The sequence below is a fragment of the Merops nubicus genome, unplaced genomic scaffold, assembly GCF_000691845.1.
Source record: "Merops nubicus isolate BGI_N331 unplaced genomic scaffold, ASM69184v1 scaffold17731, whole genome shotgun sequence".
NCBI classification, from domain to species: Eukaryota; Metazoa; Chordata; class Aves; order Coraciiformes; family Meropidae; genus Merops; species Merops nubicus.
In genome coordinates this window covers 1,498-19,993 of record NW_008587798.1, presented here as the reverse complement: position 1 = coordinate 19,993, position 18,496 = coordinate 1,498, and the positions used below count along the sequence as shown (strand labels likewise).

Genomic DNA, 18,496 nt, shown 5'->3' with positions numbered 1-18,496 from the left:
CATTAATGAGCTCTGAATTCCTACTAATTTGAGAGCACTGAGGACAAAGTTTAGCTCCAGCCATTTCCTTCAGTGGGACAGAAATAGTAGCAACAACAATAATCTCTGAACACTACTATTGTAATGCTTGTCATCTCAGAGGCCTCCAAGCCTTTCTTTACACATTTCAGGTGCCAAAATTCCAGTTCCTGGTGGCATTCTCTGCCCTGTTAGACCCTATCAATGAATCAATCACCATGAACCTTCACTAGGTAAAAAGAAGTAGCATTAATTCTGAAATTAAGCAGTAACAGATTAGAGAAATCTTTATGTATGCCCTGATTTATACCATCTGCAAGTAAAACATAATGGAAGATGTTAACGAAGCAACAGAAAATCCTACAGCAAATGTATCTTGCTCTTATTTTAATAGGAAATGGAGATCTTTGTGACATTGACAAAGTCAGAGAACAATGGTTATGGATTCTCTGTAGTTCTCAACAAAGTGGACTCCTGCCTGTATGTTGATGATATCTTGCATGACCCTGCCCTGTCTGATGGAAGACTGAGAAGAGGAGACAGAATTATTATGGTACAGTAACTCTTTGAGTTTATACATAGGAGAAAATATTTGCAGAACAATGTCATTTAGCTTCAGCATTCTTCCTATGTAGAGTCCAGTTTATCACAGATTTAGGCATGCAAGTGCAAATGAATCATATAACAAATATAATTCTGCTTTTTCAGCAGGACAAATTTCAGACTTTATAGATTGTATGGCAAGGCAAAAAACACGAATCACCTAGCAGTAATGCAAGACAGCTGAGACATTGAATGTCTTCTTGATTAAATGACATAAACAGATTTAATGTAATAAGTTAGGCGATATACAAAGGATGCAGGAGTTATGTCCTCTGTAATGTATAAATAAAACCTGTTTTATGCCTGGTTCACCTTTGGTTTGTTACGTTAAAAAATTTTACTTGTTATTTTTGCTACAAGACCTTGAATTTAAAGAAAAAAAAGAACTATTTTTTCTGAAAGCTCTGCATTCAGAAAAAGTTCAAAAAAGACATCTTACTGCAATCTTAACTGTTGCATTCACTAACAAATGCTACAGCAAAGCAAAACTTTGCTTTGAAAAGTGAAAACTTAAATTAAGTTCATACAAAAAATTCAGAGTGCAGAGAGAAGTGCATGATGGTCAATGAGATCTATGACATCATTTTACTGGTTTGTCATTTAGGTGAATGGAATTGATGTCACATCTTTACCATGCAATGAAGTCCTGACTTTACTGCAAAGCTCTCCTCCTGATCTGCACCTTGTGGTTGGTCGAGCTGACAGTGATCCACATCCCTCTATTAAGCCAGATGAGATTCCCGAAATTACCCTCACAAAAGGTGCCAATGGACAGCTAGGTGTGTAATAAATACTATGTATGCTATTTTGGACAGGGATTACAGCAACTGTAAAATATTCATAAGCAACTGTGGTCTTCAATCAATATGATCCTGAGTGACCTTGACTCCGTTATGCTCTCCTCCATCACCCTTGACCAAGGAACAGAGAGCTTTAATTTGGACAAGGCCTTAGAGGAAAGACTAATATCTCTTACTAGAACAATGAAGATAGTTGGAAGAATGATCTTTGTATTACCACCCCATCAGCTGAAATTTCTGTCAGATCTCCAGTCTCGTATTTTTATGTTTTTGATATATAGAAATTGTTGGTCATTAGATAATAATGCCTACTACCTACTGAGATACATAAAGAGCTGTTTGGAGGGGGAAAAAAAAAAAATAAGGAAGGATGAGCCACTGGTTAAGCCAATAGTTTGCTATTCAAAAAATCTCCACTCAATTCCTTGATTCACCACAGATACAAGGCTTTATCTACATTGTGTAATACAAGTGATTAAAGAAATCCCCACAGCATATCCTGATATTTCTGCAGAATGTGACGAGTACTGCACACAAAAGTGTAGGTCCAGGGAACAGTATAGCTATACTTGTTCAGGTATAGCATCCTGTTTCTGTTTCAGAAAACAGCTTTTTCAGGGATTGCTTGAATATCATTGCGCAGTTCAGTTTTGCAGTGTATAGGTATCTCCTCAGCTGTTGTACACCTCTGTTACCCATGGCACTCTAAGCCCTGCTGCAAGGCACTAGTCCTCTGGTAAAGAAGATTTACTGCTAGGCAGCCCAGTGTCTTACTCAAATGACTTTCAACATCAGGTCGAATAACGCATTATTGAATAGCTGAAGCATAGAGATGGACAATATATATTTTTTTTTTCTGTTCTTTTTTAACATCTAATTGCATTTCACTTTCCCAGTCCACTTCTTATACCCCATCTCACCGGGCCAAGACTTGTAACATCAGTGATCTGTTCAGCCCAGCTTCAATGACCCACATCTGTATGTCACTGACAGTAAAATTCAAAACACGCTGCCACAAAAGATGCTTTCTCTGCATTATTCTAGGCTTGAAGCTGACAGGAGGAGCTGGAAGCAAGTTACAAGGTATTTATGTCCTAGACATAGTGCCTGGCTCTCCTGCCAGTGTGGAAGGCAGTTTGCAGCCACGAGATCAGATTGTTTGCATCTGTGGACTGTGCACTGAGGGCATTAGCCTGGATGATGCAGTGAGAGTGTGTGAAGCTGCCACCCAGAATGTCCAAATCAAAGCCACAAGGTAAATCTGAGCCAACAAGGTAAACCTGAGCATGCTCAATCTCAATCCTAATGTTGAAGCAGGTTTCTAAATTTTATATCAAGTCAAACAATAAAACCAAGACGAACTACAAGACAAATTATTTACTTCATCTGAACATTGCAACCTGATACATAGCATCCGTAAGATATCTTGACACCCTGGTAGTACAGTGAGTACAAGCAGACCCATACAACACAAAAAAGGACACTTCAGACTCCATCATCCAAACACAAATACAAATCCTTTACCTGTGAGGATGGACACCATTTCCAGATATCCTGTTCTCTAGAGAAGAATCTTTGTATTTCCACCACTGGTTCCAACCTTCCCCATACAATCGCAGATTCACAATTACAGGCAAGAGACTACCTCTGACAGGAAACCGAGTTACTTCCAAAAGCCAAACATTTTAGAAAGGTATGAGAAATGCAGCATTGAATCTGCAGCACATAACAAAAATTAATTCCAGGCTTGATCAATAGCCTGCAGTTAAGAATTTGCCTCATCAGTTCTTGGCTGCACTTCAAGTTTACTGTGTTCTGTAGTTTGATATAGCACCAGGTAAGGTCCCGGCCTGATATAGCTTCCAAAGTTCTCACAGGAAAAGTCCAATTGTAACCCCAAAGCACGTGAATAACTAAGTTACATAATCAGAGTGAGCGCTGGTGTGTCTGTCACAGCTGTCTTAACATAGTTCAAACTTTTTTCAGTGTTTTAGCAACTTGCACTGGTCTAGCAAATGAAGAAACTGCAGCATCATTACACTTCTTGCTGTACAAGCAGTTAGTAGGCAATGCACCCTGATTGTAAGAATTTACTATCTAAGGAGACAAACAGAAGCAGGGTAAAGGAAATGACAAAATGTCATTCCCAAATATGAGAGAGGGAACTGAAGCTAAATTCAAAATGTACCACAGAGAAGTCCTTTATTGGAACAGATGTTTTAACATGTTCTTTCTTTCCCCACCCCATTTAAATAAAATGTTTCACGGTTGTTAAATAGAGTCAAGTATTTTATATACTGATATAAATGCTCTTTAGGAAAGCACCATTAAAAAAATCATAGAAGTACAACTACAATTTAGACAACAGACTTTCTAAAATTATTTTTCATATGTGCTTCACAAAGCATGCAGCTCTTAATGGCTCATACATTTCACTTTTTCTGCCCCCAGAAATGGCAATCCAGTGGTTCCTATAGAGCAGGAAAATAGTAAGTAAGGCTAATATTTTTGGTTTTTAGTTCAAAACTTGCTTCTGATTTTGGAAATAAGTACAAGGTATTGATTATTTGCATTTTAAAAGTCATTAACAGATAGCAATGTGGCATTCAATACCTCTGCTGTGGCCATTCTAAGGGTATGAAGAAAATTTGGTACCTTCTTAAAGACAGAAATGTATAGGTCTCTAAAAAAAAAAAAATATTGCATTTTCCATAGCCAGTTTCAATTTTTTTTTTTTAATTTGTTATTTTTAAATGGGAATTTTATGTGGTCATATTTCAACATCTGTTTTGATTGAAACCATTCTCCAAGGAGTTTTCCAGCAGTTTTTGATCTACTGTTTAACATGAGCCACCACTACATCATCTAGACCAACTTTTTAAACTGTTATCAATAAATCTACAGAAAATCAGAAACAGGCAGCACCAGTAATTGACACAAAACTTCAGTAATCCTCTTCATTACAAAGAGCTGACCAGAATTGCTCTAGCAGTAGGAGGAGTCTCAGCAGACAAAGGTTACATCTGCACCATCAGGTGGAAAGATGCTTCGCAAATACATCACTGCATAGAAAGTGTGTTAGCTATGCAAGTAATACTTTCCAGTGTACATCTGGCTGCAGTATTAAGTCAGGCCTCACCCACAGTTTCATTTACCTGACTGAATATATGATTGATTGATTTATTTATTTTTAAATCATGCAAAGATTACCCAAAAAAGTAACCCTGGACCAGCATTTCTCGTATGCCTACACTCATCTGAATACTGTCACGTGGCTACCTGAGGGAATGATTCCAAGTCAAGCTAGTTACAGATTTCCTACTTTACAAGTAGTAATGTGTTTGGTTCTATAATCTGGATCAGTTTGTTTCACTTACTAAGAACAAGCTGCTCTGAATTTACCACAGGACATGAAGTTGTGTGTACTCCGGTTACTGTGGTATAACTAAAGCATGGTAAATGCATATCCTGGTAGAGTTTTGCTTGCACATCCTTGCTTCATGAGCTCTGCAGAGGCCAAGATTTCTCAAGATTTCTCACTTTCAAAATAGGTCAACAGATGTGACTTACTTTTATACAGGTTTATGAGCTCTACAGTGGTAAAGTTACCTGCTCCTCTTACAAAACAAGATTCTTCCCTTCTATAAGAAGCTTAAAAAATAAATCTATAGTCATTGGGTATTTGCTGTTATGTTTGCTACCATCTCTGATAGATAATATAGATAATTCCATACTAATTTGTTGTTAAGAAAGCAGGCCTTCATTCACTATACTCTCTTGCAAAAAAAAATCCAAACAAACAAACTAAAATTGTAAGTGCAACAGTGAGCTTTCTTAAAACAGACAAACAACAACATAACACTCATAATTTTCTGTAATTCATAAATTAAGAGTACTTTCTGGAAGAGAACTAAGATCAGCAAGATATGATAAAGCAAAACCCCAAAACTGGGAGTGGGTAGAGGTGGGAATGTCAAGAAATGGACATTGTCTTCTTACGTACCAATCTCTGCAGACACTAACAAACCCTGCTTCTTCCTCTGCCTGGTCACTGCCACATATCTAGAATGAGTCAGTGTGACCTCCGATTGCTATTATAATTTTTAAAATAGCAATGGCTGGGATGCAATGCAGACAATTCTGTGAAGAATTGCAGAGATATCACTGTGCAATTTGGCAAACTTAATCACACAGCGATGTCTCAAACTAGCTCATACAGTACCGAGATTGATGCTTTGTTTAATAATCTAAGCACAGAGTTTACATTCCCTTGTGTAGATGGAGGTTAGCAGGAGGCCTATCAGAACAAACCTACATATATGCTTTTAGGGCCACCTGCTGAGACAGAGAAAGCAAATATTTCCTTCTCAAATGAAAAACCAAGTCCCCAAGAACAGCATCTGCTGCATCAACACGGTAAGGAACTTTGCATTTCTCAATCAGTGTTTACAAAACTCTGTGCTCTCTTTGAGATAAAATAAGTCTGTAGTGGTACTGGCAGCACCTGGGAAAGATTAATCCTTCGTAAATAATACTGCCTCCCTTAGAGTTTCAGAGAACATTTATACATTACCTGTTGTCCATCTGGCATCTCTGCTGTAACATGCAGCTTTTAGAGCTTATTTTGGAACCTGATCACTGGGAGGCAAAAAGTGTACAGGGATAATGTGCAGAAGACTGTTCATAGTTCAGGAGTGTAAGCCCACGAAAGTTTTGTATTTTACATGTAAAATACAAAATGCTTTATTATGTCTCTGAATATGTTTTGAGTGATATATTATAGAACATTTTATCAGTACAACTGAGTAAAGATTGTTGCTGCTTTTTCACAGGGAAACATTTAGAGGAAACAAATTGTGATGCTCAGCAAAACGCTCCCGACTCTCCAGAATGTAAGGTTAGTGAGAATTTTATCAAGCATGAGCTGGCCCATCAAGTGAAGTGAGTTATATTGAATTTTTTTCAACAGTGGTATTTGATGTATTTGCTTCCTCTTCAGTTTCTTTGAAAATGTGAATATAATGCATTTGGAGAATATCCTATGAAGTGTTGAATTACTTCAGCATTCCTGGACTAGAATGTACTGAGTGATTCCTGGGGTCAGACTCTTCTATTATTATTTTTCAATATATAATTTCACTATTTTACTAACCTGGTAATATAAGCACATCTTACATGATGTAGCCCCTCTATTAGGTCTTCATAGTACTCTTAACAGCTTACAAGATTAATCCCTAGCTCAGAAAGAAAGTGGCACAACAAAATGGTACAGAATGCCACAGCACAGGATTCTGGGGAAAATAAGTGTAATTGTAACTGTGAAGCATTTTCAACAACAGTCTTTGAAAACTGAGATTAATATGTTTCATTCTAAAAGTCTTGGATAGGGCATTTGAAATGAGGAAAATTTACTCCAAACCTTTGGAGTATTAAGTAGCACTGACATAAACCATAACAGTTTGAATTTTGCAAGAGTAACGGCATTTTTTAAGTTACAAATTCCTAAAATACACAGTTGTGTTCCTCGATAAAAGAAGTTATTTCCATGCTCAATATACAGTGATTCAAAATTCTTACAAGTGCAAACACCGCTTCTGTTTCTGCAAGTCTGGAAAATAATGTTACTCGGAATTGAAATTACCCACATTAGGGCTGATGTCTCATGAGGATAGATTTACTAGTTTTCTTTTGATTTTAGTTTACATGAAAAGGCTGTCTCTTGTTAAAATTAGACCTTCAACCTGGCAGAAAAACGGGAATAAGATTCTTGGTTTTGATTACATCATCACTATTACTGCTTCTTCTGCACCATTTAATCCATGATGGTTTATCTGTTCAGTTTGCTAAAATAATTGATATTTGCAACATTGCAACTAGTCATGCTGCAAGTCATAAACGTTTCTAGGTTGCTGCTACTTCTGACATAATACTTGACCCTAAAAAAGCAGCTGATTTTAGAACTGAATTAACTCCTAAAAGCAAACAGATATGTATGTTGGGGTTGAAAAGTTAAGCTTTTTAATATAGAACAATAAAAGAATGGAGTATGTACTGCATTAGTGTCATGCTGGAAATAAGAGTGACTTGTTTGTCAAAGTTGATGTATTTGATATATTATAAAAGAATTTAAAAAAAGTATGTTTTCTTGCACTTAAGAGGTTATTTTCCACTCCAGCAATTATTTAAAAAGATTATGGAAGTAAGTATGTGCTATTTTCGTTCTAATGCACAAATGCAGCTGCTATGTTAACCACTGGAAGTTCTATGCACCTATTCAAGAGAAGGAAGAAGGATATAGCCCATAATCGGCACCAGCCAGTGAAGACTGCAAACCATAATGGGATTGCAAACAAAACACAACCCTGAATAAACTCCACTTTAGACTGCATCCTTTTCTATTGTAGGACTTCATTATTAAGATTGAGCTGGAAAAAGCAGAAAATGGAAGCCTAGGATTTGCACTGGTAGGTGGAAGAAATGGCAGGGCTATCCTAATAAAAGCCATCAGCCCAGACAGCATTGCAGATTTGGATGGGAGGCTTCAAGTTGGTGACATCCTGCTTAAGGTAATGCTTTTCTTCATTGTTTTGCCTATGCTTTCTCTAGTTAATCTATAATGAGCATTCTGTTCAGTATAAAGTTTTTGCAGATTGGAAATCCGAGGCTGCTTGGCACAGTAACACGTAGCAGATTGTGTCCCTTGGCTTCTGGGGGTCAGAGGGCTGTCCCACCCAGCCACCCCCCACTGCATAAATTTCAGCTTCCTGTGAGACTGGGCCTGTCTACAGCTGGAGGTGGCTGTTGGGCAATCCAGAACAGAAGCAAACCCAGAATAGCAGAGCAAGTGCAACTGTGCCTAGTGAGGATTTCACAAGAAAAAAAGTCAGGGAAACAAGAGTTAACTGACCAAAGCGTGCATATAACACCTAACCAGGAGGATACTGGGAGAAACCTATCATCAGGGCCAGCGAGGTATTAACAGGACAAAAAAAAAAGGCACTGGACTTACTAAGATTTTAAATAAAGATTCAAAAGCTGTATTTTAACAGTGTTGCAATTTAAATCTTTTTTTTTTTTTCTCCAACTCCAGGAGTTTCAATATTTTTGTTTGCTTTTCTCTTTTTCATTTACTTACATTTCTCCTCTATCTGTCTTCCATATGAAGAGGGGGAGAAACAACGCTCTGCTAGTGTCTCAAAGGAGATGCAGACTATACATTTGTGGTGTACTTCTGGCAATCATGGAATAGGATGAGAGGAGGAGCTAAGCAAATTACTAAAATGCAACAGAATGATGACACGCGAAGTGCAAAGAAGTTATATAAAGATTGCCCAGTGCTGGGATATGCAATTAAAAATAAGCTTTCTGTTACAGGAGTCTGGAAGTACATGTCATGGTATTTTTTTTCCAGGTGAATGAGACTTTTGTGTCTGGCCTGCCCCGGCAGACAGTCATAGACCTGCTGCGGCAGGCGCGGGGCACCGTCCAGCTGACGGTCTGCCGCAGCATGGCTCTGCACTGGGCTTACTCAGGCCACCCGAGCAACAGCACGGCCCCCACCCCCAACACAAAAGCAGAGCCAGGTAAGCAGCTACACCCACTCAGTATATGATAAAAGTGGGATCGTGTGTTGCCTGAGTTCAGCTTTCCTGTTAGTAAAAACAATTCAGTATTGCTAACTTTACAGTTAGTCCTTATTCATTGTTATGGATACAAACACATTCTTCACCCTCATCTGCAGAACTGGCTAAGCTACTCAAGGCATAGGACCACATAGAAGGAATACCCAAGCATGATTTTAAGTCTAGGAGCAGCAGAAGCAAAGCTGCAAAAATGCTTTAACTCAGTTTATGCTTTTAAGTCATGAAGGTTCCTGGTATGATTTTACCCAATCTTATACAACTCATTGATGGAATCACAGCCAGTTGTTGACCCAGCTGCTAAAAGACATTTTTCACAATTTCCACATCCCAGCACTCCTACCTCATTTCTTGGAAGCACTGCACCTCCTGGTCTGCCTGGCAGACAGCTCCTCTCCCTTCTGTGCTTGTTCATGTTCAAAAGCAGAAGCATCTGCTCTCAAGTTGGTTGCTATTAATTTGAGAGTATGCCCACCTGAATAGGGCAGTACTTAGAGAGCTGACTAACTCTAATGGAAGAAACTTGTGCTGCAGGCTCTGCTCTACTGAATACTCAAAATTTAAATATTAATTAAAGTTGGGAGTGGAAGCAAGGGTATACTATTACCATTAGATTAGGGATTTATAGCCATCACTTTTCAATTTCTTTGAACACTGAAATGTTTCCTACAAGGTAGAGAAACTTCAGTGGGAAGTATATAGAATTCCTCTTTAATATACCATCTGGCCTGCTGGTTACAAATTGCAGGGTTTTTTTCAAACCTTCTCAGGCAAGAAGCCACTGCCATTGTTAACTACTTTCTTATTAGCTGACTAGGAAGAGATGTATAACTGACTGTGGGTTTTGGACTTATTTTACAACAAACATTTATGCACCTAGTCAGCTTTAATGTTGCAAACTTACCTGCACAGGTATTTTAGGCGATTCTGCTATAAGGCAGCAGCTGCCTCTAGGGTTCAAGGATCTCAATTTTTTCAGTATCTATAAGACTGAACCTAATCCTCTTGAACTTCTAGGCTGTCATAAGCACTGGACACCCCTTTGCTTGTGTGTTTCAAGAGCAAAGTTTTTCCCATAAGGATGAGAAAGCTATGCCTAGCACCAGCCTGGGAGGAGGATGTTCACCGCCCCATCTCTATTCTAGTTTAAACTGGGGGGCTAATGATGGAAAAAAAAATGGAAGGACAGACAGTTATAAAAAGGCTGATTGAAGCTTTTGCTCTGTTAAGGGATCTGGAACTATTCCCATGCACTTCAGTGAGATTAGCCTTTCCTCCATCTCTGCAAAGTCAAGGAACTAGCTGTGGGGACACTTATTTGCATCTCACATGATACTGGTGAATTAAAGAGTTTCTAAAAAAGTTTAACTGTTTTCCTGGAGTAGCAAAACCCAATGGTATTATAGAAGGACTGACACCAAAGTTAATTTGCAGTATTTGTCCCTTAGCACTGCAAAGGAATGGGTTGGGCTAGTGAGGGCAGATTTAAATTCTGTTTTCTTTATTTTGTAACTGCTATTGATACAGGGATCTACTGCAGTGTATCTTCCAGCAGCTTGAGTTATGCTGGCTTCTTCAGTGGTGATATATGGCATTTGTGCTATACTAACCCTCTCAGAGCTTCCATGAAAGGGATATTCCATGCCAGTTTCTGACACTGTATCTCAGTGCCTTTTCCATGTTCAAAGTCATGGAAGTCACCCAAGACACAAAGGCGTGGATGGCACAGAAGAAACAAACCTATATTTTCATGCTTTATAGACCTTTTATTTTCTTTTCTGGTATTCAGATTATGCTGAGGGACACCTACAAGCTCAGCCTGTTTTCACTTTCAATGAAGAGGAAGAATCCAAACAGATGTGCACCAAGGTAAAATCTGAATCAGGCTTCTAGAAGTTATCAGGCAATGTACTCATATGTTTGTTTACAAAATGGGTTTGTTGGAATGCAGACAAGAACCACACCTTCTTAATGAAAAAAGATTATTGTGAGGTAAGTGTGCTGCAATGACTGACTGGGACTGCTAACATCTGAATCAGTCAGGGGATTCCACTGAGATAAGAGCATATGATTAGTATGATATACATGCTAAAAGGGCAGGGAATGGAAGGCTATATGTATGTCTAGTTCTGGTGATTTATAATATTGGAATGAATGATTTAGTAATTCTACCATTCTTTCAGCATTTGAAAAAAAAAATGTACTTGAAAAGATTTCTATTCAACCATCTTCCATTAACATTCATAACTACAAGGCACCCAAATGTCTTTAAACATGGTTAAGTTTTTGAATATTAGTAAGTCCTACAAGACACTGCACACCAAATTTTACAGCATCTACTATTTCTAAGTTTACAACTGTACATCAGAAAATGTGAGAAATGTAGGTCTTCATATCCTCCAGAACAAATTAAAAAACCAAACCCTGACTCAACCATTTTACAATCAAGCTTGAAAGAGAAAAATGGAAGAAATTCTTGATGTGAATAACTTGAGAAAACCTCAAAGAGGTATTTGTTTGAGGAAGTTTTTTTAAGTACACTGCTGGAATGGGTGTTGGAAATAAATTGTTAGAGATTGGTGAAATGTACAGCCTCTATCTGCCTCCTATGAATAGATACTATTGATGCTTTACTTCGTAGAGCACAGCTGCCATCTACTCCAAAGACACAGACTTTCAAAATGACTTTCAAAATGACAAGCTGCTGGGAAAAAAAAAATATAAAAAAGCAGCAGTAAAATATCTTTCACTGGCAAATAGAAAACAAACATTCATATAACATTCTACAATCAGTGTAGTTAGTAGGTGGAGCAAATGAGTAACTGAATTCATGGTTAAATAGGCAGCCATGAATTCCCCTAAAAAAATTATATATCAAGTGTTACAACAGAGAAGGAGCCACTTCCACAGACTAATGGCAGATGTCCTGCATCAATATTTAAATGCAGGGCCCAGTTATCATTCTTTAGGATGGAAATACAGTCACCAACACTATTGCTTCTACTGTATATGGAGGGTGATGAAGGGTCTTGCCTGCTCTGTTAGTTGAGTGCTTCTTCAGTAGAGCAGCTGCACCCTGTTTGTGCACCCTGTTTGTGCAACCTAACAGCTGGCATCCTTGTGTCTGAGATAAGAAGAGGAAATTATTACCAACAATTCTATCTCAGACACTGGTTCTTTCTGCTGCTAAGAGGTGGGAGGTGATGTGTAGAGTGTGACTCATGATTCCTGTGACTGCATTTTCTTTGTGAGATCAGAGAGGATATAACTAACATGAACCTTTTCAAAGTTTAGTCATGTATGCTAAGTTGTAGAGATGTCTGAAGACTGTACTGTTATGAAATTCACAAATACATCTGAAGTGGCTCTTTTCTTCTACTGAATACCACAATACTGAATCAAAGTTAGATACTTTCTTCTACAAGTAGCAGCTATTCTATTTTCCCTTTCCTTCTTGAGTGAAGGACGCATTTTGTCAGACATAAGAAAGAATCGTGATGAAAGTAGTTATATTCTTGATGTTTCTGTGTACTGATTTTTCACAGCTTTTTTTTTATTTTAAACCTGCAGGATCCAAAAAGTACAGACAATTCCCCTCTGCCAGGTCAGCTGGCTGGACGAGGCTATAAGGATATCATCAGTAACATTTCAGACAGGTAAGTCTTTCAAGTGCAGTAAAACTATTAAAACAAATAGTATAAACAGTAATATTTATTATTATACTTCCAGAGCTGTCCTAATATGGTATGCAAATACACTCGTGTCCCAAATGAGAGAAACACAGTTCTCTTGGAATGCAGCTCCATCTGCAGTAAGAGCTGCTAAACAGCTTCTGCACAGCTACTGAGGCAAATGAAACAGAAGCTTCTAGGTGTAACTGCTCATGCAGATATGCCTCGGCTAGCTTTAGCCTCCCTAGCTGAGGCGGGGAGAACAGGGGGAGCACTATCACGTTGGTGTGGGCAGGGTCCCCATGGGTTTTATGCAGCATTCCAAGCAAGTCCTGCAGCCTGGGCTGGACCCTGCACTACCATGGCTGCAGCAATACAGGTGCTGAACTCCAGACATCTGGGAATCACTAGAATTTGAGGGTTACTCCAAAGAAAGTACATAGTATGAGTAAAGAAGAATTTTACTTCAAATTTAAAAGCTACAGGACAATGGGAAATCAAAATATAAAGGAATGTTAATAAGACATAGGCAATTTTATATATTACTATGATGAAGAATATATGAAGTACAATTATTTTCTTTACAACTTATAAATGGAAAAAGGGACTAAATATTTCCATTTAAAACTTAAAATTTTGCAAGAATGGTATTTAGTCAATCAATTGGGATGAAAATCATCCGTAACTTAGCTGCTTGCAGAGATAAAGTCTGAAAGAAGCTTTAATAGCATCTCCAAGTGAGAACATCCACGTGAACATCCAAGTTTTTCTGGTTGTTTTGCAAATAGCATGGTTTTATGGCCCCCGTCCTGTTATCTGGATCTTTTTATTAACAGTATTTTCTGGTATTGCTATTTCCTACTTGCCAAAGTTTTGTGTAACTTGACCGTGCACAGCCTGCGATGGTTACTGATACTTGCAAACCTGCTCCTTATTATCTTATTCTCCTTCTTAAGTCTACCTTTTGCTATTTCTAACATTATGTATTATGATCATACATGGAACAGAATAATGCAAAACTGTGATACACTTAAGCTTACTAACATAATTAAATGTTAGGTCTGAGTGTATGAAGAGTTAGCCAGTAGAGGAATATTTGACCCATTCTTCACACATCGTAGTTGTACTCTGGTTTGCAAGCATATCTTCTACCTAAAATAAATTTAAGTGTTCTGAAATTTTCTAAATGCTTTAGGAAACAGTAACAAGCAAAGCCTATTTTGCTGTAATTGCCTAACAACTGAAAAATGTCATACATGAAAAATTCTCTGTAATTGTGACAAACTTCACTTCCAATCTTTTTTTTTTTTTTTGGTGTAGCTTTTCATACTATGTATGTTCTTATCCCTTTGAAAAAATAAAATGCCACATGCAGATTAATAGTGTTTTTCACTAGCTAGATTTTCAAGTACTGCTCCAGACAAAACACCACTATTACACCTAGAATTTATGTTCTTCAGAGTTCATACTAATTCCTGAAAGCAGTTGCTCAAGAAAGTTAAAAGTGATCAAAAATAGACTAAACCCAAAACCTTTGCACAGTTTGGATTATCAAAGCTTTTGATGATTCCATAAAACCATTCAACTAATGCTGTTTTACAGGTCACAGGAATATGCAGAATGTGAAGGCTGCAGAAGAGAAAGTCAGCAGTTTGAGTCAGACAGCTGGAACAATGAAGATGTTGATATGCCCCACAGGACTTCTGTTCTACCTAGAAGTAACCATGCAGAAACTTCTCTTGTTTCTTTAACATTAGAGGCCAGCACCTCCATATAAGTACAGGAAGAACACCACTAATCCCTTGTACACAAGCTAAGAACTTGCTCTTTGTGTCTAAGACCAGGGCACTCAGGACACAATTTTTACCACTGATACGTATGAAGGGCATCAAACCTTTGCAACATCCACATGAAGGCAGCTAACTTCAGAAGTTCTCCAACTCTTGGAGAACTGCTAGAAGGAAGGAACATGAGTCTGAATATAGTTAACTAAACACAGGGAGGGCATCTCTGCTGGCCATTGCCCACTCATCACTCCTCTGAGCACCTCTGCTTTGGAACTCCAGTCTCAAAAGGATGAGCATCTTTTTGGTTTTAGTGGAGTTTTTTGTATCTTTTTTTTTTTTGCTTGTTTTGGATATATGTTTTTAATGCTATATATAATGTCCTTCCCCAAGGAAAATTTGTGAATATCTTGATTATAGTCTATTACTCTCTATCCCTAAGCACCATGTCTACAAGGCTAGTGACTCCACCACTTCCCTGGACAGCCTGTTCCAGTGTTGCCTTTCAGGTTGTTGTGGAGACCAATTCAGTCTCCTCTGAGCCTCCTTTTCTTCAGGCTAAATAGTCCCCATTCTCTCAGCCATTCCTCATAAGACTTGTGCTCTAGGCCCTTCACCAGCTTTGCTGCCTTTCTTTGGACATGCTCCAAAACCTTGATGTCTTTCTTGCATTGAGGTGCCCAAAACTGAACAGAGTATTTGAAGTATGGCCTCATCAGTGCTGGGTAAAGGGGTACAATCACTTCCCTAGTCCTGATGGCCCCACTATTTCTGATATAAACCAGGATGCTGTTGGCTTTCTTGGCCGTCTGGGCACACTGCTGGCTCATATTTAGCTGGCTGTCAATCAGTACCTCCATGTCCCTTTCTGCCAGGGAGCTTTCCAACCACTCTTCCCTAAGCCTGTAGCATAGCGTGGGATTGTTGTGGCCCAAGTGCAGGACCTGGCACTTGTCTTTGCTGAAGCTCATACACTTGGACTCAGCCCAACAATCCAGCCTGTACAGGCCCCTCTGAAGAGCTCTTCTACTGTCAAGCAGATCAACACTTCCACCTAAATTGGTGTAATTTACAAACTCACTGAGGGTGCACTCCTCATCACCCTGTAGCATAGCGTGGGATTGTTGTGGCCCAAGTGCAGGACCTGGCACTTGTCTTTGCTGAAGCTCATACACTTGGACTCAGCCCAACAATCCAGCCTGTACAGGCCCCTCTGAAGAGCTCTTCTACTGTCAAGCAGATCAACACTTCCACCTAAATTGGTGTAATTTACAAACTCACTGAGGGTGCACTCCTCATCACGATCGTTGATAAAGATGTTAAAGAGAAGTGGCTGCAATACTGAGCCCTGGGGAACACCACTTTTGAGTGGCTCCCAACTGGATTTAGCTCCATTCACCACTACTTTTTGGGCCCAGCTGTCCAGCCAGTGTTTTACACAGCAGAGCATATGCCAGTCTAAGCCACGAGCAGCTATTTTTTCCATGAGAATGCTGTGGGAAACAGTGTCAAAGGCTTTACTGAAGCCTGAGTAGACAACATCCACTGCCTTTCCCTCACCCACTAGGTGGGTCATTTTATCATAGGAGGAGTTCATTTCCCTCACCCACTAGGTGGGTCATCTTATCATAGGAGGAGTTCAGATTTGTCAAGTGGAATCTGTCTTTCACAAATCCATGCTGACTGGGTCAGATTACCTGATTGTCTTGTGTATGGTGCATAATGGCATTCAGGATAACTTGCTTTATCTTTCACAAATCCATGCTGACTGGGCCAGATTACCTGATTGTCTTATGTATGGTGCATAATGGCATTCAGGATGACTTGCTTTATTAAACTTCTCTGGCACTGAGGTCAGATTGACAGATATGTAGCACCAAAGGACAAATTCCATAATTCCTCTGTCTCAAATCACTGTTTTTTACAAAAAAAAAAAAGCTACTGTTTTTATTCTACATGGTAACAAAAGGTTTGCAATTGAATAGTAATATTTGTGGAGATATAAAGGTACATCCATCTTCTTAATCTGTCACATTTTGTATCAGAACATATACTTCAGGATGAACTGATTAGTAAAACCGAATCCTGATTTTGATGCATCAGAGATACTTCACATCTTGTTCACGAAGGGGAGTGTGTGGTAAGATGGAAAGAACAGACGACACTTTCTTATTTCAGGGAGGAGTAATTTGCAGTGATTAGTCCTAGCAGCAGAATGTGGCAATACGAATTTTCAGGAAAGTGTCGGAAGCATGAAGATGTTTCCCTGTGAAGATGCAGCCAGAGTCTCCTATACAAATATAAGTTAGCGTTACAGTTTACACTTCTAAAAGAACAGTTAATTTAGAACAGACTGTATTTAGAAAATGTATGAGGCAATAAGTTGCAATAATTGAATCTACTTCCAAATTACATGAAATGTGGTGCTAATTGTATTCATGCTGCTGACTTATTCTTTTTTCTGCTGTGAACAAAAGTGAGCCAAAAAGTATTTTTCACATTTCACTTCCACAGTATAAGCATCAAAATGTACTTAAGTACTGCAGCCCCCTTGTTTTTAAAGCCAAGACTTTGCAATTTGAACAACAATAATTAAAAATTCCTTTGCTTTTTTGTTGATATATAGGCAGAACCTTTGCTTCTGGAGATGAACTGACTCAGTTAATCAACTTTAAACCATCACAGACTGGAGCAGGTCCAAGGACTGGCATCACAGGTCTTATTCGAGGCCTTCAGTTGCGGATTGAGAGTCAAGAAGTGTTAAAGGAATTTATGGTAAAGTGTGATTCCTTTTTAAGATCTGATTGTTTATCAGAGCTAACAAAGTGCCTTTTAGCAGCCTTCCGTGTGGTGTACAGGAGAGTGGCTTGTGTGTCTTTACTGACTCCAGTTTCTCAGACAATTATTCCAGCCAGAATGGGAATTCTACTCTGCTGCTTGGGTGATGCTACAGTATTTGGATCTCTCTCCTTCCACGCAGATCAGGCTTACACTGCTCCATATCCAAAGATACTGACAACATGGAATGAAAAATAAATACACAAAAGTAGAGTATGAATCACTTTTTTTTCTAGACTGACTTTTTCCTGTTACCCCCTAAGCTCTGCTGAACACCTGCCTAAGAACTATTCTAAAGGCTGCACTAAAGCAAGAAATCCATGCTGCTAGGGATTCACTAGTGCTGAAACACTTAGTTGATGAAAGGAAAATGTTCCACATAATGCTCCAGTGATCCGTGGAACTAATTGACACAAGATGCTATTAAGGTCAGGAACTTTGTGAAATTAAAAAGAAAAGGTAAAGCACCTCAATAGATAATGAAAACACATAATTACATCTGATAGCACATAAATGATGAAAAAGTGTAGAATTCTACAGGAATTACAAAATTCTATAGAAATCTTATAGGAAAGCATATCAAATCTTTTGTTTCTCAGTACTCAGTTAGGAGCAAATTCCTGAAGAACAGATCATTTCATAACTCTTCAAAACAGTACTGGAATTTCCTTTAAATGACGTAGTCATTACCAGTGAAATAGATTGCTACCACTTTTCCATAGTAATTACAATGTTATCAGTTTCTTTCACATGCCTTTATATCTCTGACTTTCTGGGTATAAAATCCCACAGGCTCAAGGGTGCAGGATTTGCTGACTTTCCCTGAAGGCTCAAGGGCATGTATTAATTTCCATTCATTTCCTTCCATTACTGATGTAGGCATGGCATACTATGAGCTGAGCCGTGCGTCTGTGCAGAAAACACAACGATCTAGTAGGGAGAACACTGGTTACCCAAGCCAGTGGACATTTTATATAAGTAAAAGCTGTAGTAACTGATTAAGGTATTAAAGAACTGTCAGGTATTTCAGTCCATACACACTGTATAGTGGCATAAAGTGATGGCTGAGCACTGTGCAGTGCGTACCAAAGAGGTAAAAAGAATAAAGAAAAAAGGAGGTAACTCAAAACTCTGAATGAAGC

At 38.6% G+C, this 18,496-nt stretch overlaps 1 protein-coding gene across 1 annotated transcript in view; it reads left to right on the top strand.

Moving 5' to 3' along the window:
• The window catches only part of FRMPD2 (FERM and PDZ domain containing 2), a gene marked incomplete at its 3' end in the record, with an annotated part of 57,523 nt that overhangs the window by 38,431 nt on the left and 596 nt on the right, over positions 1 to 18,496 (top strand). The window contains exons 31-41 of the mRNA XM_008949074.1: positions 413 to 571; positions 1,226 to 1,400; positions 2,466 to 2,676; positions 3,873 to 3,910; positions 6,254 to 6,318; positions 7,826 to 7,987; positions 8,833 to 9,004; positions 10,851 to 10,930; positions 12,632 to 12,717; positions 14,335 to 14,450; positions 17,143 to 17,291. Coding sequence (XP_008947322.1) covers positions 413 to 571; positions 1,226 to 1,400; positions 2,466 to 2,676; positions 3,873 to 3,910; positions 6,254 to 6,318; positions 7,826 to 7,987; positions 8,833 to 9,004; positions 10,851 to 10,930; positions 12,632 to 12,717; positions 14,335 to 14,450; positions 17,143 to 17,291 — 1,413 coding nt within the window. The remainder of the gene's footprint in view (positions 1 to 412; positions 572 to 1,225; positions 1,401 to 2,465; positions 2,677 to 3,872; positions 3,911 to 6,253; positions 6,319 to 7,825; positions 7,988 to 8,832; positions 9,005 to 10,850; positions 10,931 to 12,631; positions 12,718 to 14,334; positions 14,451 to 17,142; positions 17,292 to 18,496) is intronic.